At 39.7% G+C, this 25,637-nt stretch overlaps 1 protein-coding gene and 1 non-coding gene across 5 annotated transcripts in view; both read left to right on the forward strand.

Annotated features, from left to right (window-relative positions):
- Positions 1-25,637, forward strand: part of KIF16B (kinesin family member 16B) — a 354,538-nt gene that overhangs the window by 60,883 nt on the left and 268,018 nt on the right. For all 4 annotated transcript variants that reach the window (XM_066387102.1, XM_066387103.1, XM_066387104.1 and 1 more), the window contains exons 6-13: positions 2,468-2,565; positions 4,012-4,121; positions 6,686-6,828; positions 8,262-8,430; positions 8,612-8,743; positions 11,335-11,510; positions 20,392-20,457; positions 23,309-23,368. In XM_066387102.1, coding sequence (XP_066243199.1) covers positions 2,468-2,565; positions 4,012-4,121; positions 6,686-6,828; positions 8,262-8,430; positions 8,612-8,743; positions 11,335-11,510; positions 20,392-20,457; positions 23,309-23,368 — 954 coding nt within the window. The remainder of the gene's footprint in view (positions 1-2,467; positions 2,566-4,011; positions 4,122-6,685; positions 6,829-8,261; positions 8,431-8,611; positions 8,744-11,334; positions 11,511-20,391; positions 20,458-23,308; positions 23,369-25,637) is intronic.
- On the forward strand, positions 16,531-16,651 carry LOC136407423 (small nucleolar RNA SNORA26). The gene has a single exon (XR_010751957.1). It is a non-coding gene; the product is annotated as a small nucleolar RNA SNORA26 (small nucleolar RNA).

The raw sequence follows: 25,637 nt of genomic DNA on the forward strand, positions 1-25,637 counted from the left end.
TTCCATTTTCTCTCTCTCTCTCTCAATTGTCTCTATCTGCTTGGTCTGTGCTAACTTGCTTTTCATGTTCTGATCATTCTTTAGCAGTAAGATAAAACTCAGTAATAAGTTGGACTAAATCTCCTTTGAGAGATTTTAAATTAGGAACAGTTTTAAGTTTATAAGCATGAATAATGGATGCAAGTCTCAGTTCATTTTCCATTTTTAAAGGCTTATAATCTTATCAAAAATATGCTGGGCCCTCAAGTAATTTATTATTTTTTCTGCCAACACACCCGTTTGAATAAAATTTCTGAACTCTCTTCTTAAAATTATTCAAAACATTTTTCCCTGTGAAAAATATATTAAAAAAATATCTAACTCTGGTAGAAAGGTACTACATAAATCCAACAAATACATAAAAAGGGTTAGAATTATAAAGTTTATGTTGAGTGTATATGGTTATAAACATAGCATGCAGAGTTTAGTAGTCATGCTATATAAATGAACAGACATTAAAGTTATATTTGCCCTAAGGTATGGAGGAGTCCAAACTAGGCACTAGTTCAGGATCTTTCTCTCATCTGGGTTTCCTCCAGCTCTGGATAGTGCTGGCTGTTTTACTTTTCTTTATGTCGTGGTGAAATGTCAGGCCCGCAGTATGTCCCAGATGGAGAACCTGGCTGAGGGTCGCCGGCTCCCTGCTGGTGGTGCAGCGGTGTCTTTAGTGCTGCTGGCTTGGCGGCGCCTGGAAGCGGCAGTGCTGTACCAGAGGCTCGGTCACTCCAGGGGAAAGTATGTCAGTACAGGTGTCCCGGCCACTCACTGCAGGCTTTTCCTGGACGTGGTGAGGAGGTAGATGCCGTGCAGAGAGTCCTGGGTGCTGAGAGGTGGCGGAGAGTAAACAGGGAGGAACAAACATGCACTTCCTGTTATCATCACTTCTCTTCCCACTCTCCTACTGTGCCTCTGGAAAAAGAAACCCTAACTAAAAATTACAGTTCCCCGGAGCTATTTTAGGGAAGTTAAACATTTATAAAACACTCATAAATTACAAATGTTTGCTCAGTTGAGTATTATTTGTATATTTTTTTAAAATTATTTTTTAAAATCAGAACCAAAAATATGGTGAAAGGCTTATTTTTCCTTGATAAGAATTGGTACTGATTTAATGGTATAAAGAAAAAAGTCTTGTAAAGCTGTGGTGATGCTTTTATGTTTTGGGTGGGGGACTGAGTGAAGACGGAGATGGACTTCAGAAGAAAACCTCGAAGCTCTGAGGTTTCGGTTTTCTAACAACATTCTGCCTTACCTTTCGTATCATCTGATGTTCATCAGCTTGTTAGTGCTGCTGACCGAAACAGGAAAATGACTGATTATGCCTACGTTGTATGAGTGATATAATGTATGAAGCTCTTCCTGTCGAGGAAGGCCGGTGTAGGGAGTAGTGCAACAAAGGCGGGTGTAGGGCCCGTATTCGCGGCTCTCGCTGCCGCCGTTCCCTTGCAGGCTCCCATTAGATTCGGGCAGACAGTAAAGAAACTGCGGAGCCAAAAAACTGGTGGGCCATTCCTTTATTCTAGCCTCGCACCCAGCAGGCTAGTAAAAACACACAGGGCTTCAAAACCCGCTCATTCAGAGCTTACAGAGCTACTGACACATCTGGATTTGCTAGAATCAAAGGCCCCCACCGGCTCAGTCACCTCTGGTTCCCCATCTGTACATCTTCTCCCTCCCCGTCTCTGCACAAACTGGCTTCTCCTTCAGCACCGTGCCATCTTGGCTTCCATCTTCCTCTCCTTCTCCTCACAAACTGCAAAAACATGGCTTCTTTCTTCTCCTTCAAAACTTGTTCGTGCGAAACCCCTCCTCCAGCAACGTTAGCATAACAATGACTCTTCCCAAGCAGGAAGGTAATTAGCAGTTGCACAGATCACATATCTGGGTGGCCATTTTTAACAGTAAAAGTGAGCAAACATAAAAATCACATTTTACAAACTTATTTGCCCAACAGTGGAGTACCCTGCATATTTCAGTGCTGTTCTATCACCTTACTTTTAAGACAATTATTAGCTATTTTGAGGCTTTGCTGAGGTTTCCTTGTGTTTCTTTTCTGTCCAGTGTACATTTTACCTTCTTTGATCATTTGACTAGATCAGAACTTTAACATTCATTCTATAGCTGTAGATGGTCTTGTTTGAAAGTTAGAGAATAAGTTTTCTTATGTTTGCAAAGCATGATTTCTGACTAATAGCTGATAACTATATATGACCATAAGCTTAGTGTGTAGAAATTAGAAATCTAAATCCTCATACTTCAGAGCATAGGATGCAGGTCTGCAGGAGTAAATGATGTGTCTCGGGTCCCGACTGGGAGCCTTGGGGTTGGCGTGGGGCCCTTGAGTGTAAGTCCATTCCAGCCAGCTCCACAGTCATCAGCTGCTTTTGTTTCAAGTAACACTTGTCGCCATTCCTCTTCCTTGCTTCAGGGCGATTGTGGCTTGATACCTCGGATATGTGAAGGGCTCTTCAGTCGGATAAATGAAACCACTAGATGGGATGAAGCATCTTTTCGCGCAGAAGTCAGGTAGGGCCTGTGGCCTGAGTGGGTGTGAGCTTGGTAGGGGCTTGCTGTTATTCACCAGGAATGGATGAAGCCTTTGGGTTCTGAAGGGAGAGTCTGCCTTCATTCCCTCCTGGACCATGGTAGTTGGATATACAGCTTAAGACACATTTGTTTTCAATGACTTTCTTGGGTACACTTTGAATTAGGATTCGGGAAGCTGGTGGAAATAGCCCAGCTTGGTCAGAAACACTTAATTTTTTTTTCTTTTTTTATGTTGCATACCCCTCACCCAAAGGAAACACTAAATTTTGAATACTTTGCTCCAAAGGAGTGAGCTTTTGACTTTTACTTGTGTACCAAGTTCACTTACCTTATTTTTTTTTTTATCTGAGTAAGGTATGTGTTTTTCTATAAGTTGGTAAAATCATTATAAATCTAATCTTTAAGTCTGCATGGTTGAGGTGTTTTTTCCTCTTTAAAATTAAACCTCTCTGGGAGCCCATCTGTTTACTGGTTTTGAGGACAGATATAGCAATCAGGAGTTCTCATGATAGCCTTGGACAGGTTGTTTAAATCACTCCAAACCTCCATTGCCTAATGCAGTAGTAGTCAACCTGTTCCCTACTGCCCACTAGTGGGCATTCCAGCTTTCATAGTGGGCAGTAGCGGAGCAACCAAAAGGAGTCACGATTACATACTAATCGACTAACTGTTGACCAGTCAAGATCAGACAGCGGTCAGACTCTGTTACAGGGTATTTGTATTGGGACCGCACCCGACCTCTTTTGCGACTACCTGGCCCACATCCGTGAGTGGCCAGGTACCTGACCGCGGGTCCACACCCGCTGCCCGATCTGGCGGGCAGTTTATGACTGCTATTGTCGCCCCAAAACTAGCAGTTCATCGTTTTATTACCCCGTAGACCAGTGGTAGTCAACCTGGTCCCTACCGCCCACTAGTGGGCGTTCAGCTTTCATGGTGGGCGGTAGCGGAGCAACCACAGTATAAATAAAAAGATAGATTTAACTATAGTAAGTTGTTTTATAAAGATTTATTCTGCCACATTTAGCGAAAATCCGACATAAAGTACTTGATAAGTAATTATTATTATATGCTTTAACTTGCTGTAACTCTGCTTTATAAATTTTATCAAGTAAAGTTACTTCTCTACTTTATAAATCACCATTACTGTGGAACTGGTGGGCGGTTAGAAAATTTCACTACTAACAGAGATACAAAAGTGGGCGGTAGGTATGAAAAGGTTGACTACCCCTGGCCTTATGTATCAAATGGGAATAATTGTAACACCTCTGGATTATCGTTGGGATTAAATAAAATAGTCCATGTGGAGGGTTTAGCATAGTACCTGATGCATAGTTAACACCCATAAATGCATGTTGCTGTTGTTATGTTATTATTAATATATGAAGTCATTTTTCTGAATTCAGTTCTATTTAAAATTTTTAGCTACTTAGAGATTTATAATGAACGTGTGAGAGATCTACTTAGGCGGAAGTCATCCAAAACCTTCAATTTAAGAGTCCGTGAGCATCCAAAAGAAGGACCTTATGTTGAGGGTAAGAGTGAATATTTCACAGCCCTATTCTTATTGGGAATTTGTGCCAAAATAATAGCTTCAAAGAAAAAAAAAAAGTGGGATACTGTTGAGATTTTAAAATTTATTTTTGGCAGTTTGTTATAGTATAATATATACTGCTCACAAAAATTAGGGGATATTTTATCACTTCATATTCATTTTGAAATATCCCTTAATTTTTGTGAGCAGTATACTATAGTAAAAATGATGTGCTGTTATTACACAATGTTTATTTAATGAAGTCCCACTTCTCTAGACACTCACTGGTTTTCTGGGGCTTGCCAATAGATTTCCTCAGCTTTAAGAAGTCTCTGACAATTTGTTTTCCAATGTTCTCAGGGAAGATAAGCAGCGCTATAACCTGTCTTTTTAAATGACGCTGCATTTTAGTGGTATAGTTTTACTGACACTAATGGTAACATATAACCATAAGGAGATTCTACACTGTCTTGCCTCTTGAAGAGGTCATTTATAGAATTGTCTGTGCTGCGGTTCTCAGCATTTATGTCCTGATAGCTATGTCACAGCCATTTGTGAGGAATGTCACAAGTTTAGATGGGTAACGGGATGGCCTTCAGTAATTATTGTAAAGTGGGCTGGATTCAAGGCTCTTCTTATAAAAAAGCTACTCTCAGTCTGATGAGGCAGCTGAGGAAGGCTGGCCGGTGGGAGTTACACACAGCAGTGTGCTTCTGTGTGGCTGCTGTTTCCTGTGAGTCTCTTGGGAGGCAAGGCTGAGAACTGGTCATGAATTTGCAGATGTTTCTGTTATGGGTATGCTTTTTACCTGCAGATATCAGGTGCACCGGCAGGACACCATCTGCATTGTATCAATATTAAGTTTCTAATTGACTTTTTGCTTTTTATGCCCAAAGTAAGGTATGTCATTATGTTTTTGTTTTGTGGAGTGTAGAATAGCTATTATTGTTAATAATAGCTATTGTTAATAGCCTAACTGTGCCTTCATGTTTTCCCTTTAATTGTAGAATATTCTAAAGCTGGTTTATGAAGAGAAAGAATAATTAAACAGGGTTAAATATCCAGAATCTTATGTGGGTACTCATGGGGATTTAATTTTCTATAAATTTGCTATTCAAACATTGGAAGAATACGAGTTATTATTTCCAGAAATTCGGAAAAGGCTTAAAAAATTTAACTTAAAACCCAGAAACCATGAAATGTGGTAAATTTGAAGTGATAAAAAGAAATAAAACTTTATATATTGACAAAAATACCATAAGCAAAGTAAAAAGACAAGTTACAAAATGGAGAAAATATTTTCAATTCAAGTTTCAGACAAAGAACCAATTTTCCTAATCTATAAAGAGCTCCTATAGATCAATAAGGACAGACCCCATAACCAAGTAGAAAAATGAACAAAGGATGTGAGTAGACTGTTCACAGATACAGAAATACAGATGATATTTAAATGGAGGAAAGAATGCTCAGCCTCACTCGTAGAGAAAAGCAAAATAAAAATTCTTCAAGATTACATTTGTCACCTGTCTCTGGCAGATGTAAGTGAGCCTGATATGACAGTGTTGGGAGACAGGCAGGCTTATACATTGCTACTGCTGGGTGTGAATTGCCTTCTATAGAGAACAAGTTTTGCAATATCTGTCCAAATATCAAATGTGCTCTGATCAGGCAGTTTCATCCCTTAAGAATTTATACTGCAGAAATAGTTACACACATTTGAAAAGACCTATGCACAAGATTATTTTCAACAGTGTTACTTGTAATTGGAAACAAAATGTAAACATACTCTATAATCTCAATAGGTGACTGGTTAAATTGGGCTGGCTCATTCATGCAGTCCAATGCTTTGCACCCATAATAAAATGAATGAGGGCTCTCTTTAACTGATATCGAATATTCTTCAATATATTATTACATGGAAAAAAGGAAGTTGCAAACTTATGCTTTTGGTATGCTGCCATTTGTGTGATAGGGAAAAAAAAATTTTTTTTTCTTTAAATATGTAATTGCCTGTATATGTATGGGCTGTTTCTAGAAGGGTGTGGAAGAACTGATAACATTGGGTTACAGGGAATGTAGGGGGTGGGTTTTAGGATAGGGGTAAAGTGACACCCTTACACAGTATACCTTTTATAGTATTTGACATTAGAACCATATCCCAAGAAAATGAATACAACGTTTTAAAGAGGATTTTAAAAAATGCTTTTGGGTTTTGCCTGTAGTGTTTACACTTCCCTTCTGTGTGCTGTGACTTATGCTAATGAGGCTGATGATAATAGCTAACAATTATCTCTGTGTTAGGCGTTATTCAGATCAGATGATGGCGGCATGGTGGGCTCTGTGGCTTGGCCATACCATGCAAGTCCGCTTGTGAGCAGCAGAGCTGGGCTTTGATCCCAGGAGGCCCAGCTCCCAAGTATGTTACAAACTTCCCCTCTATAGGAACAATCGTAAGAGCTTCCAACAACAGATTTGTCCAGTTGTGTATTAATTCATAGAGGTAAATTTCTTATTCCATTTACTATATATTAGAAAGATTTCTTCCCCCCTCTTTTTTTTTTTCAGATTTATCCAAACATTTAGTGCAGAATTATGGTGACGTAGAAGAACTTATGGATGCAGGAAATATCAATCGTACCACCGCAGCTACGGGGATGAACGATGTCAGTAGCAGATCTCATGCCATCTTCACCATCAAGTTCACTCAGGTAAGGGCAGTTCTGGGGATGGCTGGCTCCGCTCTGTCCCTGAAGTCTTTACTTGCTGTTTAGCACCAGCTGAGGGCCTGTGGTTGTTGAACCAGGAGCAGCAGCAGGCAAAGGTGACTGCCTATAGTTTTCTTGTTAGAGTTGAACATGTGCTTTGTGCTGAACTTCTCTGTGGTTCCAGTCACAGTAATTTGACACGGCCTGAATGTGTCCTCTTAAGAAATATTTAGCAGGCTTCTTCCCTGTTCAAAACATAAATCTTACTTTGGGCTTAATGAAGCTAAAGTTTCCAGCTCTGTGGGAGAGAATGGATTGCAAGTCAGGCCAGCTGGAGGCCAAGGCAAGCACCTCTTTGTGGTGTGTTATCTCTGCATGGAGCTCACCGCAATGCTGATTAGGATTATTAGGGTGATGTTAAAGGACAACGGATATTTTAAAGTACTAGTAATATAAGAATCCATTCTGATTAGGGGCTGGAGGACATTCTGAATTTGTCTGGAAATTATTGAAGGTAAATATTTTAACATCTAGGCCAATAGAAAGATAAATGCAAACTTGTAAGGTCCTCTGAGGACTTAATAGTATGGTGGGAGTTTGGGGGGGTCCTGGCTTATATTAACCATCGAACACATCAGGTACAAAAGGGTAGCATTTTCGTAATGGGGGATCAGAGAGAAAAAGAAAAAAATTCTCTAAGGTCAGTCAATCAATTCTGCACATCTTTACCTTTGTTAAACCTTTGCTTTTGATGAACCCTCCTGGTTTATCTCTGGCTCCCTAGTTAACTCAGGGTAGGATATGGCCATTCCTAATTTCTGAGAGGTTTACATTTCTGTCAAAACACAGTGGTTTCTTGTTGGAATTTTGGTTCAGACTGTACAGTGTAGGTTAAAAGTCTTTGGGAAAGTAAAATTTTGGTAGAATTCAGGCTGAAGGAATCCAGTATTTAAGATGATCACTTTTTAAATATATAATTTGTGAAACAAATGTTATAACATCAACTAATGGTCAAATGATCTTTTACATAATTGCCTACATTTGTTAGATTTTGGAGAGCCATTGTGCTCGGAATACTGAAGATTCTAGGTGAAAACAAAACTAATTGTGTTTACGTACATTTTTCTTTATTGAGCGCCCCTCTGTGTTGAGGGTCCTGTTCTGCTGTCATCAGACTCAGTGAGCCTTTGTGGAGAACACTGACTGATTTGAAAAATGACATTGTTCTTAAGAAAATTTCAGAATCACATGGTATTCAGTTTAATTTTGGAAGTTTTTATAATCAGTGAGAAGGCCAATGAAATAACCAAATTGAAAAGAACAAAACCTTATGCTGAGAGATCCTAGTGAAGAGTGGAAAATAATTAGAATTTGTATCCTAAACAACATCACTGCTGTTTTTCCTTCTTTAACTTTGCTCTTATATTCTGCTCCAGGCAAAGTTTGATTCTGAAATGCCGTGTGAAACCGTGAGTAAGATCCACTTAGTCGATCTTGCTGGAAGCGAGCGCGCAGATGCCACGGGTGCCACCGGGGTGAGGCTGAAGGAAGGGGGGAACATTAACAAATCCCTCGTGACTCTGGGAAATGTCATTTCTGCCTTAGGTAGGTTTGTACTTGTCTCCTGTCTCCTCCTATTCTTTGTGGCCCCACATTAGCACAGAGCAGTGATGTTTTTGTTACAAAGTGAGGTTATATCTTTAAGATTTGCTGAAGCCAAATTGGAGGAGAGAAACCTTACTAATTGTCTCTTTTACTGTTCTTTTTTTTTCTTTCTTTCCTATAGCTGATCTATCTCAGGATGCAGCCAACCCTTTTGTAAAGAAGAAGCAAGTGTTTGTGCCTTACAGGGATTCTGTTTTGACTTGGTTGTTAAAAGATAGCCTTGGAGGAAACTCTAAAACTATCATGATTGCCAGTAAGAATTTTAAGTTCTTTTCCTCAACATAGTGTTTCATGTGAATTAATTGTAAATAATTGTTTAAAGAGTCTCTCATTCGAAAATAGCATCTTTTTTATGTTAAAACATAATCGTTTTTCTGTCATGAAGAAAACCACTTACTGTGTGTGGTCTAGCCTGTAGTATCATGTTACTCTTCTTCCTTCTTTCTAGTTCCAGAAACTTGCCTACATGTAGAATGATTCTCAGCTATTCTCTTCTCAAAGTACAGGACAGAACCTTTCAACTCCACTAAACTCATAGGAGAAAATGATTATAGGGACATTAAGTAAAAATAACTTCAAAAAAATTTTAAAGCAGCAAATGTGCAATTTCAAATTAAGAATTGAGAGGGAAAAAACCCAATAAGTATAACAAATAATAATAGTAATATCCTTAGTACTTTATTTTCACTAATTAGTTGAAAGCAGAACAGAGAAAAATATACGAAGAGAAGAAAACTGTTGAGGAGAACTCAAAAACTGTTTCCCTCCTACACCCCCTCTTCCTTTCTGCCTCCTCACCCTCCTCTGTTTCCAGGTCTCCCCCACACTCCATGCCACGTATGAACTAGGCAAGGGGTCTTCCCTGGGATCTGTAGCCACCGGAACCCTAAAGTTTGTGGTAGTGGTGGAGGTGTAATTAACCACAGCTTTAAGAGGAAAAGAATTATAGTAACTGATACTGACTCTTCAAAATTGCCATGCTCTGGATTCATACAGATGCTAGACTTTGCCAGAACTTTAAAAAAATATTTTAATTTCTACTTAATATTGAGAAGTACAAGTACAGAGGTTCCCCCAATCCATGGTTTTGCTTTCTGTGTTTTCAGTTACCTGGTCAACTTTTGTCCAAATATATTAAATGAAAAATTCCAAGAATAAAAAATTCATAAGTTTCAAATTGCACATTGTTCTAAATAATGTAATGAAATATTGCACCATCCCACTGAGTCCCGCCCAGGATGTGAACCATGCCTTTGTCCAGTGTCCCCATGCTGTGTGTGCTCCCCACCTGATAGTCACTTAGTAGCCGTCTGGGGTTACCAGATCCACTGTGCTGGCATCACAGTGCTTGTGTTCAGGTAACCCTTATTTTACTTAGTAATGGCCCTAACGTGCAAGAGCACTGAGGCTGGTAATTTGGATAGTCAGGTAGACTTCGGAGAGTGCTGCTTTTAACCCTTTGAGTAGTGAGTTTCTTTCTCATGTTTGCTGACCCCCGGGAGTTAGTTGTTGTTGTTGTTGTTGTTGTTTTACAAAAAATGAAATTAGCTCCAGTTCCAGTTTAATTAACTTAAAATTATGTTTGTTTGATAACCAATTTATGGAAACAAGAAGAACATACATTTGCCTTTTTTAATGTTGCTTTACATATTTTTAATATAGATATAAAAATTTTTGTATGATCATACCCTGGAAAGTTAGGAGGCACAAGGACGTACATGAACGTTCATACTACTCAAAGGATTAAGTGAACAGGTTAAAGTTCTCAATTTAATAAGAAAAACGCATTGTATGCTGAGGTTGCTAATATCTATGGTAATAATGGATCTTCTATCCATGAAATTGTGAAGAAGGAAAAAGAAATTCATGTTACTTTTGCTGTTGTACTTCAGACTGCAGATGTTACGGCCGCAGTGTGGGGTAAGTGTTTCATTAAGATGGAAAAGGCGTTATACTTGTGGCTGGAACACATGAACTGAACACGTGTTTCCGTCGATGGTAACATGTTGCTCCAGAAAGCATTGAGCATATAGACAGACTTCAGCAAGGTGTCCCCAAAAATGAGTGACATTAGTTGTTTACTGCAAGTAAAGGGTGGTCACACAGATTCAGGAATAGGTTTGGACTGAAAATATGAAAATTACTGAAGAGGCTGTGTCTTTCCATGAAGCAGCTTCTGCCACATTTCCAGAAGGTCAAAGTCGATCAGGTTTGACACCATCAGAGCTTTTAGGCATACACTGGGGTCTTGGAACTTTTGTCCCCACGGATAAGCGGGGACTACTGTAGTCCTGACTTCTGCCTCTTCCTATGTCCATGATGGTGAACCTTTTTATAAAAACTGCTCACTTTTGCAGTGCTGGTCAACCCAGTCCCTCCCATCCACTAGTGGGTGGTCCAGCTTTCATGCTGGGCCAATCGCAGTGCCGTTTGGTTGCTCCGTTACCACCCACCATGAAAGCTGGAATGCCCACTAGTGGGTGGGAGGGACCAGGTTGACCAGCACTGCAAAAGTGGGTGGTTTTTATAAATGGTTTGCCATCACAGTCCTATGTTTTTAACAGAGAAAGCTCCCTAAATAACAGTGGAGTATCTCATATCTCATTTTAGAGTTGGTTAGATGGCTGATTCTATGCTTAAGAAGAGCAAAATGACATTTAATTTAGTATAGTGAGTGCCTTTCCTATAAATCTTAGATAATTTTTAATATTCATTACTGTAGCAATGAATATTTAGTCTATCCAATGACCTGGGGTTAATCTGACTTTTAAATTACAAACCAACTTTGTGTTAAATGAAACATGGAGTGCTGGATAAATTATTTTTTGAATTCATTCTTCACAGCCATTTCACCTGCTGATGTCAATTATGGAGAAACCCTAAGTACTCTTCGCTATGCAAATAGAGCCAAAAATATCATCAACAAGCCAACCATTAATGAGGATGCCAACGTCAAGCTCATCCGTGAGCTGCGAGCTGAAATAGCCAGACTGAAAACGCTGCTTGCTCAGGGGAATCAGGTGGGGCTCTTCTGAGCTTTATAGATAATTTTCTTTGAGTAATGATGTTTATTTCTAGACCTTAATGAGACAATTATCTCACTTATTGTATTGATTTGAGTAAATAAGAGGGAAGAAAAGCGTGAATGAGTTAGCTGGCCTTTCCTTTGCATTAACTTTCCCACTGGCCCTTGCATTTATCATGAGCTCAATGAGTGAGGAAGGTTTGATCCACTAAGTCTGAAATGATCAACTATCTCATAAGTGTCAATTATGGATGGAAATTTAGCATGCAGTAGGATTAGCAGCATAATCTCCATTAGCGGAAGGAAATTGAAGTGCCACGAGTTATATTTAAAATTCTATTTGTGCGTTTTGTGACTTAGAAATGTATTTTAACAGCAGGAAAGACTAGTTTGAACACTCTTCTGAGTTTTTATTTTGTATCACCCGTTAGGGCCTGACTGAGATGTCCCTGGGACCTTGCTTGGTTATTGAAACAGCCTCACTTCAGGATCTTTTGGGATTCTGGTGAAGGAGCCTGTCCTTTTGTGTTTTTCACAGTGAACTTCCTTATAATCTGCCAGGTGTACATAACAGAGTTACGGTTCATTGTCCATGAATGGTGTGAGTTAGGTTCTTATAGGTGTACATAGTGCTGTAATGAAAGGCCACTCTTAAAAGAAAATCAAAGATAGCTTTCCAAAATGTTTGAGTTGAATTGGAGTTAGAAATAAACAAACATATATTTCTTCCCATTTTCATAACCTATAAGTAGATATTTTAAGTGTATCATTAAAAAGTTAGTTTTCTTTAAATGCAAAGTGCTCTCTCTGAAGCAGCTTTCTATCTAGGAATATATGGCCTATGGAGCCCTGACATCCCGTAAGTGTCTTGACCTATGAGAATGCACAGGATGAAAATCTCACTGAGTGTCCTGTGTCCTGAAATACACGTGACGGTTCCCTCCCATAAGATGGTGGACAGCGGCTGCATAGGAATCCTCACTGCACTTAAACACATGTCCACACCCGTTTTCCTGTTTGCTGTGAGCTTTCCTGGTGGGAAAGAAGTTGTCAGAAGGAATAGTCCAGCTGTGCTTGATGTTATCAGGATCGTGTAACTTAGGGCATGAACCCCAATAGTCATTTTTATTTATATACCTTGTTATTAGGATCTCTTTTTCGGTGTTTTTAAAACATGATTTAGCCAAGTGAACATTTAAGTGTGATTTTATGGCATCACCCAAACTACTACATGTGAGGGAAAGTATTTGGCAAGTTCTTGTGCAGCTTCTTTACTTAACAGTTTACTAAGTTATGTGAATGAGGGAAGAGAAAGATCAGCCTTTTAAAATTAGATAGGAAATTTTTGAAAGTAGCCTGATCAGATGGACAGAAAAAAATAGTTCACTGAAACCTTTACAAATTCTATCTGAGGAAGGTCTTCAGAGGTACTATGTATGCCAGTTGCCTTATACTTTATGGTCTTTCATTTTGATTCTTTCAAGCCCAGAAACTACTAGTATAAGTAAAAGAGTATTTTTGTTATTGTAGTCTTTGCAGTGAGGGTGGAAGAGATGGTTAAATCAGTTTTAGAACACACAGCAGGTAAAATTCTTTGATAAACTAATACATTACAATAAAAACAAGAGTCCAGATTAAAATAGTTTGTCACACTGAAGCTATAAATTATTGTGAGACAATACACACTTATTCTAGGTTAATTAAATTTGTGATGCTCAATAAAATAAACAGGTGTCCTAAAGCACTCATTAAAATTCTCTGTAGATTTTTCTGATGACATTGCTCTATTCCTACAATCTTTAATTCCAAATGCTGCTGTGGTTCTTTGAGAATGTTACTCAAATCAGAGTTTCATTTCTAGGGTTATTTTGGTACAGCTAAGTAAAAACCCACTCCTACTTTTAATAATTTTATGTATTTTCCAGTGTAAAATGTCATGTGCATAGAGTTTCAAAATCACAATTTAAGGTAAAATATTTTGACATGTGTTGAATTTGCTTCTCTTACTATAGAGATATATAGATATATATGTAGCCATTTATATATATGTATGAACTCTTTTATTTCCCCTTCTTTCCCAGGTGAGAAGAGGGGAGATAGACAGACTCTTGTATGTGCCCTGACTGGATTCACTCGGCAACCCCAGTCTGGGGTCTATGTTCTGTCCATCTTGGGCTGTGCTTTCAACCGAGCTATTTTTAGCACCTGAGGTAGAGGTTCCATGGAGCCATCCTCAGCACCTGGGGCTGATGTGCTAGAACCAATTAAGCCATGGCTGCAGGAGGGGAAAAGAGAGAGAGAGAGAGTGAGAGAGAGAGAGAAAGAGAGAAAAGGGAGGGGAAGGGGCGGAGAAGCAGATGGTCACCTTTCCTGTGTGCCTTTACCGGGAATCAAACCTAGGATATCCACATGCCAGGTCTATTCTCTACCAGTGAGCCAACCAACCGGGGCCTGTATGTATGAACTCTTTAATGAAGTATTGCATATATGCAAAAATTATATATTACAAGTATACATATCAGTGAATTTTCAGAAGATGAATTCTATCTAACCTGTACCCACATCAAGAAACAGAACTCTACCAGCACCCTAATAGTCCCCCTCAGTGTTCCTTTCCAGGGGCTTCCCATGCTTCCCCTTAAGGGTAACCACAATCCTGACTTCTAAGGGAATGAATTAGTTTTCACTTTTGCCTGTTTTTGTTCTTTATATAAATAGAATTATGAACTATGTACTCTTGACTTGACATCCTTTAGTCAATGTTGTATTTGTGAGATTCATTCATGTTGGTGCATGTAGTTGTTGATTCATTTAGTTTCATTTCTTTATTGTATTCCATTCTATAAATGTGTCCCAACTCATTTTTCTCATTTTGATGGGCATTTTGGTGAGTTTTTTTTTTTGGTGCTATTAGTGTCACTGTGGACTTTCTTCTACATGTCTATGGTAAATGTGCAGATGCCTTTGTTAGGTTTATACCTATGTGTGGAGTAGTTGGGCCAGAAGATGTACCTATGTCATGTTAGTAGATGCAGCCAAACAATTCTTAAGAGTGGTTATACCAATTTATACCCTGCCATCAGTATATAAATGTGATGGGGGTAGTTACCACAGGTCCTTGTCAACACTTAGTACTGTCAACTTTTCACTGCAGTCATTCTGATGAACACATAGGTTATCAATGAATGATTTTATTTTGTACTTCTCAGTTGATTAATGAAATTGAGTACTTGGATATCTTGTCTTTTCAAGTCTCTTTTTTATATTTTCAGACTTCTGCTTTGAATTTGGCAGAAAGAGAATGTCTTTTAACTCTTCTCTCTTGAATGTATCTGGAGGAAACAAGAAAATTAAACAATATAAACATAAAATGAGCAACAAAAGTCAGGAAGCAAAGACCACAATGAGAACATGGATGTAGAATGGATCCTTCATTTTTGTAGCTGGAGTCCCAAATAAAGTTTAAATAATAGATAATAGAAATATCAGTATGTATAAAGTTTTAAGACAGATACTTGTTAGAGCCACACAGGAAAGCTAAGTTATATAATTTTTTTTATTTGCTTGTTTTTTATTTGTTTTTTTTTTATTTTTCTGAGGTTGGAAACGGGGAGGCAGTCAGACATACTCCTGCATGCGCCCGACCGGGATCCACCTGGCATGCCCACCAGGGGGCGATGCTCTGCCCATCTGGGGCATCGCTCTGCCACAGTCAGAGCCATTCTAGCGCCTGAGGCAGAGGCCACAGAGCCATCCTCAGCACTCGGGCCAGCTTTGCTCCAGTGGAGCTTTGGCTGCAGGAGGGGAAGAGAGAGACAGAGAGGAAGGAGAGGGGGAGGGGTGGAGAAGCAAATGGGCACTTCTCCTGTGTGCCCTGGCCGGGAATTGAACCCGGGACTCCTGCACGCCAGGCCGACGCTCTACCACTGAGCCAACCGGCCAGGGCCTATAATGTTTTTGATGATGAGCAAAAGCCTTCCAGCTAATTCAAGGGGAAAGAAGGAAGTGCAAAAACAGCATTATTTGAGCCTATGAAAAGTGTTTTATCGCAACAAAGGGTTTAATTCATACTTAAAATCAAATATGTCAGCTTTCATTAAGGAAAAAAAGGAACAAAACTCTAGGGAATAGACATTTCTCCAAAGAGGACATGCAGATGCCCAATAAACATGAAAAAATGATCAATATCCTTAATTATCAGAGAAATGCAAATTAAAACCACAATGAGATGCCACCTCACAGCTGTTAGAATGACTATCTTCAATAAATCAACAAACAACAAGTGTGGATGAGGATGTGGAGAAAAGGAAGAAAAGGGAACATTTGTGCACTGTTGGTGGGTATGCAGATCGGTTCAGCCACTATGGAAAATAGAATGGAGTTTCCTCAAAAAATTAAAAATGGTACTTACTACCTTATGATCCAGTGTTTCCACTTCTGTGAATATATCCAAAGAACCTGGAAACACTAATTTGAAAGAGTATATGCATCCCTATGTTTATTGTAGAATTATTTACAATAGTCAAGATATGGAAGCAACACAAGTATCCATAAATAAATGTGTGGATAAAAAAGCTGTGGTACATATATACAATGGCCCATTACTTATCCATAAAAAGTAATGAAACCTTACCATTTGAGACAGCATGAATGGGTCTATAGGGTATTATGCTCAGTAAAGTAAGTCAGACAGAGAAAGAAAAATACCATATGATTTCATGTATGATATATATTGAATTTAAATGAAGAGTCAAAACAGAAGCAGACTTACAGATACAGAGAATAGACCAGTGATCGTCAGAGGGGAGAAGTTGGGTGAAAAAGGTGAAGGGATTAATAACTACAGATTAGTAGTTACAAAATAGGCAAGGGAGTGTAAAGTACAACATAGGATTATAACCATAATATTACAACAACTGTATGGTGCCAGGTGGGTACTTGAAGTATCGGGGAGATCACCTTGTAAAAGTGTATGATTGTCTGTGCACTGTGCTGTACACCTGAAACTAACCCAAGACAGTTTTTAATATGAACTCTGATTGAAAAGAAATAACACAGAAGGTTAAAGTAAGTCTCCAAAAAACCCAGAGAAGAGATAGTGTAACTCCGGTTTGGATTGTATTTGGAGTCACAGCTGAAAAAAAAAGAGAAGTCAATATTCATATAATGAGATTTATTGTCTTCAAAATACACATTTCAATTCAGGTTATTCAGAAATGAATAAAACTAAAAAGAAATATGAAAAAAAAATGAAAACAAACAAAAAATCTATAGGAAAGACAGAGCCATATATACATTTGTCACAGGGAACTTGAAATTCTTTTTCTCATTTTATGAGAGCTCACATGGACAAAAAATAAGTGAAGACAGCATATTTACATTACATAATGAATATTTGCTTGAATCAATACAAATCAGGACAGAGATTGCCAACTCATACTGTAAGACTACTTTTCTTATTATGAGAAGTGCTACTAAAAATAAGAAGAAGATCATGACCAGACAGAAAAGTGAACAAAGAATTTGAGCACAATCACAGTAAGGAGTTTCAAATGGCCTATCAACATAGGGAAGTGTGCTCAATATAATATGAAATATAGTAAGCGCAGATATTAAGAGCAGTGAAATGAATAAGTATATGGAAATGGATACGTAGATACAATTATCAAGCTGTATTTTACTGTATGTAAATTATACCTCAAAGTTCTTAAAAAACAATGAGATGTCCTTTTCACTTCACATGGGCAAAAATCAAAGCACTTGATTGCACAGTATATTGGCAAGGGTGAGAAGCAAGAGTTTCTTGTATATGACCTTAGGTTAGTTGATGTAGCTAAAGTTTTGATGTAGTGTTACACTCAGTTTAACACATACACTTAACCTGTTATTTAATTCTGAATATATTTCCTCTAAAAAGGCACCTTGCAAAGTATAATTTAATTGCAAGTGTTTTAGTTTTACCAAAGATTTCTTTTAGAAAGGACCTATGTAGGTCTTTCTTTATGTGCGTTTCAAAATAATTTTCCAAAAGTTATTGTGGTCATGATAGCCTGTGTTGCATGTATTTAATCAGTCATTATCTACTTAGTTGCTGATGTGGTATGAATGTTTCAGTTTTGATTTCAGATGAAAAAATCTCTACAGTGGAGTTAAAACTAACCATGTTATAAAAGGGGGTTACTAATTGTTTTGGAAATTATCAACCATATATAATGATGCAAGTCATTATAACATCTGCCACTTGCATTTCTTTTTTTTTTTTTTTTTTTTCTCTTTTTTTTTTTTTTTTTCTGAAGCTGGAAACAGGGAGAGACAGTCAGACAGACTCCCGCATGCGCCCGACCGGGATCCACCCGGCACGCCCATCAGGGGCGATGCTCTGCCCACCAGGGGGCAATGCTCTGCCCATCCTGGGCGTCGCCATGTTGCGACCAGAGCCACTCTAGCGCCTGGGGCAGAGGCCACAGAGCCATCCCCAGCGCCCGGGCCATCTTTGCTCCAATGGAGCCTTGGCTGCGGGAGGGGAAGAGAGAGACAGAGAGGAAAGTGTGGCGGAGGGGTGGAGAAGCAAATGGGCGCTTCTCCTGTGTGCCCTGGCCGGAATTGAGCCCGGGTCCTCCGCACGCTAGGCCGACGCTCTACCACTGAGCCAACCGGCCAGGGCCACTTGCATTTCTTCATTGAACAGTATTTATCGAGTACCATCTGTGTGTAAGATGGCATGCTAGGTGCAGTAATGTAATGAAGTAATGTACTAGCAAAGTTTCTTTTTCTCCACTAAGGATGAATTTCACCTTGAGTCAACTTGGTGGTTTTATTCTCTGTAAGCTGGATAACAGTAGAATGCCAGATGTATGGCTACACAATGTCTCTAATTATAAAAGTACCCCTAATAGGTGAATTGTGTCTGGATTAGGATGAACTCCATATAAGCTATAAATGTGCTGCTTAGAAGCCATAGATTTGGGTTTCCCTGCGTGCAGTGAATCTTGTAATAGGCATGTCTCTTGTGGGAACCCTGCAGGATGTGCCTATGACATTGTTACAAGAGATGTTGGTTCTGGTGGATGAGAGCCTCTGAGCCAAGGTGGGCCTCACATATGCCTGTGCGAATCTCAACCTCTCAGGGGGGCCACGGACAGGTCCCCTAGCTGTGAGGGCTACTGCAGAGAGCACACAATTGCTGTGCCCTTCTCTCCTGGCAGCCCTGTTTTCTGCTGAGTAGTGTGGCCCACAGTAGTCTTGGTAGTCTGGATGTTTAACCACCTCATGGGCGTTATATTTGTTCAAATAGAAATTGAAAAGTAGGCCCTGGCCTGTTGGCTCAGCGGTAGAGTATTGGCCCTGTGTGTGGAAGTCCTGGGTTTGATTCCTGACCGGGGCACATAGGAGAAGCGCTCATCTGTTTCTCCACCCTTTCCCCTCTCCTTTCTCTCTCTCTCTTTTCCTTTCCCGCAGCCAAGGCTCCATTGGAGCAAAGTTGGCCCAGGTGCTGAGGATGGCTCCATGGCCTCCACCTCAGGTGCTAGAATGTCTCTGGTTGCAGCAGAGCAATGGCCCAGATGGGCAGAGCATCACCCCCTAGTGGGCATGCCAGGTGGATCCTAGTTGAGCGCCTGCGGGAGTCTGTCTGTCTGCCTCCCCTCTTCTCACTTCAGAAAAATACAAAAAAAAAGAAATTGAAAAATAAATAGTTATGAAAAAATCCTCAACCTCTGAGGACAGCTTGGCTATTACAAAAGTCATACATATAGATGATTCACAAATTCCCTCCTAGGAGTATATTGTGTTTATACAACCATGTATGCTGTAGGCAGCTAGTATTGGAGTAGTCAGTGCAGCATTGTGGGTAGAGCAGGAGGTTGGAAAATGCCTTTCTATTAGTAGGGGAGCACTGACATAAATTACAGACTACCCATACAATTCCGCTCTATGGTGGATTGGAATTAAGAAGAATGTCATGATTTTATTTGTACTGAATTTCCCCCAAGATATATTGCTGAGTAAAAGAAGGCAATATTCAGAGTAGTGTTGATTTTCAGAATCAGAATGTTGTGTATTTTACAAAAAACATGAAAACATGCTTGCATATGACCAGAGTAATTGCACTTTTACACAGCAAATTGGATAAAGCTGGTTGCCTGTGGGATTGCGGAGGGAGCAATACCCCCTTTCTTTTTCTCATACGGCTGAGGGAGCACTGTGCCCTACCTGTCTCATAGGAGTTATGAGTACAGTCAAAGCCCCGAGTACCCCTCCTGGCTCTCCTGGCTCTGTCTGCCTTGCCCCTCCCAGTTCTAACCTGATTTTGTGATTTGTCATTCTCACGTCAATCTTTATACCTTTACAACCTGGATAAGGAAATGGATAAATAGATTGTGGTGTAGCCATACCATACACGGATATCACCCAGCAATGAAAATAAATGAGTTTTCCTTCTGTGTGTGTCGACATGGATGGATTTTAGGAGCCTGTGTTTGAGCAAGATTTAAGCTTTTTACATTTTGAAATTTTTAGTTTGCGCATATTCAAAACAGATGAATCTTTTAGGATCTAGGTATTTAGATAATGTTTGATTTTGGTAAAATGTTAGTGATAGTACATTTGTTTTTTTCTCACTGTGCTGATTTGTATTGCAAATGTAGGTTTACCAGGCTACCGTGGTTTTGAATATTATGAGATATGTAGCCCATGAAGTAAAGATTCCGTGGTGTGATTGACAGTTTTGGGGGAGGGAGTATGGGACAATACCTTTTAAATCTCTATTTAAATAAGCTTATTTGGCAATTTTTGGTAATTTACTGTATCGTGGCACCATCCTTCCTAGAGGTTATTGCTGTTTACTAATTGCTGCTCTCTTATGGTTTAAATCGTAGATTGCCCTGTTAGACTCCCCCACTGCCTTAAGTATGGAGGAAAAACTTCAGCAGAATGAAGCAAGAGTAAGTGATGCCTTGATTTCTTATTTTAAAATCATAACTTTTACTATTTTAAGCACATGCTTTTTAATTCTTGCCATTGGAGACTCATTTTGTTCCTTAATTTCCTTAACACTGCCCCACTCCTACCCATAATGACTTTTAAGCAAGCACAAGAGTTGACTTTTTGTTCTCTGACCCACTCGGTGGAGCTTGTCTGGCACACGGTGGTTACATGCAGCATAAGTTCACGCACAGGTGGTACTGAGGTCCTGGGGAGACCAGCTGTTGGCCTGGAGTCCTAGGTTGTAGTGGCCAAGTTCAACGTTGATGAGAACAGTGGTCCCCACAGTTTACTGTAGCTAAGTGGTGTCCACCATTTAGTTCTTTGTCATTCTATGCTTTGTTTTCAGTGGGAGGTGCAGCGCCTGAGGAATTGTGAAATACACTAGGTAGGTGTTAGTTTCTCTCAGGCTAGGTGAGGGTAGAGGCAGGGGGGGCTGGCAGGGAGTGACCAGGAGGGCTGACCATCCTGGAGGTGTTGTGGCCCAAGCCAGTGTTTGTGTGCGGATGCTTTTTGAAAACCAGTTTCATGGCTGACCTGGTTCTACACTTTTTTTTTTTTTGAATAGCCCTGTTTGAAAAGAGAAATGAGCATTAAGAACATTTTTAAAATTGGATTTTGTTCTCTGATCTGAATGGTTAAGACAGACTGAGAAAGAAAATTGGATTCTGTTGGGGAAGCTCTTTCAAAAATACACAACATTGAAGATATAAATTGGACTGTTAGGAAATTGTTGACACTTCCCTCAATAATTATGAATAATTTGATGATACAGCATTAGTAAAATTCTTAGTTTCTTAATCCCTGTTTTTCTCATGAAATTTTGTACTTAGTACTTCAGCTTCTAATTTTGAATGCTTTGAAATGTCTGGATATAATCTTAAATTGTTTCTTAATAATAGTTTTCAGGAATACCTAGCAAGTTAATGGAAACCCATAAACATTTTAATTTGAATGCATTATACATGCTGTGACAGAAATTACTGCCTATCCTGTTTGTAACGTTTTTGAAATTGTCACCTATTTTTTGCTGACCTTATAAATTGTTTGCCATCTGCTGGCTATAAATCTTTATTACCTGATCACATTGTTAGAGGTTATATCAGATGTTTGTATTTTCTTCGTTGTACAATTTAAGATTACTTGCTTTAAATTTAATAGGAAAATCAACCCAAGGCATACTAAAATTTGTTTAAAGCTGGAATTATTTGGTTGAATTGGAAAAGGATCAATTGGCTTACATTTCTACAGGAAGAACATATATGTTGGTGAAATACAGAAGCATTTATTGTTGAATACTTTGTGTTTCTTGTATAAATCGCCAGTAGCTGTTAACATACTCATCTCTCCCTTTCTGTTGGGAGGGAAGGCATAGAAATAAATATTCCCTCTCTGAAAGGTTTTCCAAAACAAAAGTTCTGAGAGCCATGTGCCTTTTATTGCTGTTCTTATAGTCTGTGGGGTCGGCATACACTCAAGCATCTTACCTGTTCCAGACAGAGCAGGGCGGTGACTTACCAAACCATTAAAAACAATCAAAATCAAAGTTAGAGAACCTCGGTCATGTTTCTTTCTTTTTCTTTTGCCAAGAAGATGAGAGATTTTGACGTCACTAGTGTAAGAGACATTGTTTTTACTTAGAAGTCAGACCTCCCTGTTATAGGTCAGTCGAGGTGTGAAAGGAACAACCAGTTCAGTGTCAGCTGGGGGAGATAGGTTTCGGTCTTCCTCTGGGTTAGAACGGTTCAAACACTTTGTTTTTCTTGTCAGTTGCAGATACGAATGCCCTTTCCAGTTACTATATATGATATTAAGTGTGTGTAGAGCAGTGGGAGTATGAGCAAATGTATTCCATACATTCATTTTGGCCTGGTTAAGTAAGACAGCTGGCCAGAGGGAGGACCAGGAGGTGTCAGCCCGCGGGGCAGTGCTGCTGCTGGGAGTGGGGAGGTCAGGACTGCTGGTGTAGAGGGGAAGGCTTTGAAAGCATGTGCTCCCTCCACCCTCTCTCGGAAGTCACTGCTATCCAGCCGGAGCTGTACTCCTTTTCATAGAACACATTGTCCATTCATTTTTTTGTTGTTGTTTTTTACCCCTTCTTCAGGAATCACTTTTCACCGCTTAAGGAATTACGAGGATTATTTAAAAAGTTTTATGGAACTAGCAGAGTATTTTCATTACCTTTGAGAAGCAACTTCCAGTTGTGTTCTCTGTTCATCAGCTGGGGATGTCTTCTCTCCTGAGTTCAGCAGACTGGAAAGAAGCGGATTGTTATCAAAGGATTTTGCTTTTATTAAGAGAGTCAGAGAGCTCCCCTTTAAAGCTAGAATGAAATTTATGAACCCTATAATTAGCTACAAAAGCAGACTATCTCCTGAAAGAAAACTATAACATCCTAGATGATTTAATCACACATGTAATGAGAAAGAAAAGTAAATTATTATTCCTTAGGACCTAACGTATTAATCAGGAAAAATTAACCCACTTAATGGAACATTGTCATACTTGAACTTGTAATTTTGGTTACAATCCAAGAAAGTGGCTTTTCTTTAAGTACACCATGAAGAAGACTTGTAAAACTCTCGGCGACTTGACAAACTTTTTCTTTCCTTTGCCATAATGTAGGTGGCAGGAGGAGATCAGCTGTTTGATTTCTATTTGGAGGCAGTTCTTTCGGGGATAGAAATTGCTATCTAATTTAAAAAATTGTAGTACCTTCTTCCATAAAGCTTTAAGAGTTGGAAACTTTCTAGAAGAAAATCACAATAATTGTTTTATGGAGCAATCACAATGTATGTTTTTTCCTTTTAGGTTCAAGAATTGACCAAGGAATGGACAAATAAGTGGAATGAAACACAAAATATTTTGAAAGTAAGGACTGTAAAAAGGTGTCTTAATTTTACTATGCTGGTTTAAATAGGTAATCCTTTTACCTTCCAACACGGCTCTTGTGTGCTTTGCGTAAGGTAAGATTGTGGAACTAGCGAGCGACCCCTGGGGGACTGGGGTTCTGGTGTGATTTTGAGGAAGTGGGAAAGGGAGCTATTAGACAGTAAAGCGGTGTGTGTGTTAACACACTGAGGTGATGTAGATTCCTTAGGTGTTTGTCTTTTCTTTTTGGAGTTTTTCCATTTTTGATTTAGCACATATTAAAGTCCATTTAATATTCAACAGAATTTACTTATTCTTTCTGCTTTTGTTAAACTCAGTGTAAAGTTATATGTTAAATGGAAAAAAAATACTTCCCATGGCAATATTGTGGAATATGTGTCCGTAGCATGGCTAAATTTACGAAATTTCTAAACTGGTGATTTATTGGACGTTTTTCCCTATACAGCTCAAGGGCTAGACAGTGGTGGTCTGCATTTAGTAGGACTCATTGTGAAAGGACACCAGTTTTCATACTCTGTCTCTCAAGAGTGCATGTTGCTTTATGTTCCCGTTTTTTGCTGAGTTAATAAAAAACCTGAATCATGAAGGTCAGTGATGCCAGGTTTGAGGCTCAGAATGGAATTTTCTGCTTTGACTGAGTCTCTGTGACTTTATGCATGAGAGGCTATGATCCAGGGGCTGTTGAATTCTAGGCTTATTTCTGAGGCTTGTTGAGGTGAAAGGATTAAAATTTCCCTCTAATGGTGGTGAAGTTGGACAGGTGAGGTTTAGCTGCACATCTGGGCAGAAGCCCTAACTTGGATCCCCTCCCTATGGAAGTGGGCACTGAGTTACCATTTCATGGGGGAACTTTTGAAGGCCTGGCTTAGCTGTTCAGTCCTGTGTCTGACCACTTGGCCGTGGAGGGAGGGGTCAGCATTGTGTTACATCAAGTTCTCCTTGTACTGTTTCGGCAGCCCAGTCTGCGCCGGGGTTAAAAAGACTGTTTCCCATGAAGTTAGAGGTTGGGCTGCAGTTCTCAATGGGGGTGTATTGTAATGGTCCTCGCCTTTCTTTTCTCTCCTGATCATGATGATAACTTCTTATTTTGACATACTTCCTCAGCGTTTCCTTTGTTGAGAGATTTTTGTGCAGGAAACTGAGCAAAGACCGGCGTTGCATCTTGGGATCATTGGGTGTGTCAGATGTGGAATAAGCGCCCCCAAAGATGGGACTGCTTTTCTTCTCTCACGTTGCACCAGCTGAACAGTGTGCTGCCACAGCCCCAGGCTTATGAAGTCGGGCTGCTTAACCTTTCACGGCACAATGTGTGCTTTCCTCAGTAAATTTGCTAAAGCGAGAGGGCTTAAATCTGCTTCATTTAAGGAAAAGAGAAATCAGATAGTGAGCTATTTGAAAAGCCATCAGTGTACATAATGCCTGTCAGCACAGGGGCAGCACTGCAGTGACCGAGTAACTTTAGCTTTGTCCCCTCTGCTGTGGTGCCTCTCCTGTCCCTGCAGTGGGGACTGGGTGATGTCCCTGCAGAGACATCCACACTGAGAGTCACTGTGGTGATCCTCAACTTCTCCTTTCGCTTTTTTTATAACATAAATCTGGGCCCTGAAACTAACATCTTTCCCAATTCCAATTCTGTTTTTCATAAATCTTTTTTTTTTTTAACATTTCAGACAAGAAAGAAAGAAATGTGATATGTGCTAGCAGTGAAAGGTTATGAGAAAGGCTAATGATATTTCCAGTTATTCTCTTTTTTCGACCCTGCAAGCCCATTTCGGATTCTTCTGTTGGTGCCTGTGCTTCAAGCCGCAGTTGTTTTTGGCTCACGTTCATTCAGTAAGGGCTGCCTTCATCTCTTGCTGGGAGACAGTGACTGAGGGCTACTCACATGTTTTTGGAAACATTCTTTGGAAGTTGATGGGGAAAGAGATTGTTACTGGATGATTTTGTATCTATGTGGTTTGTGCAATCCTTTCCTGTGTTTCTGCCATCTGACCCTTCAGCCAGCTATTGTTCCAATAATGCAGAGAACTCACTCCAACCCAGTGGCTTAAAACAACATTATTTTCTCAAGTGTGTGCAGATTGGCTGGGGATTGGCCGGCTGAGTAGGTTTGGCTGGGCTTGGGCCCAGGCTGCGGCGGGTTCCAGGTTGGCTGCGCGTCTCGTCCTCTCACCAGCTGGTTGTCCAGAGAATGCTCTTCCCTTGGTCCTGGCCAAGGCACAAGCAGGCAGGCCTCATCATGCAAGCA

The sequence above is a fragment of the Saccopteryx leptura genome, chromosome 5 (genome assembly GCF_036850995.1).
Source record: "Saccopteryx leptura isolate mSacLep1 chromosome 5, mSacLep1_pri_phased_curated, whole genome shotgun sequence".
NCBI lineage: Eukaryota > Metazoa > Chordata > Mammalia > Chiroptera > Emballonuridae > Saccopteryx > Saccopteryx leptura.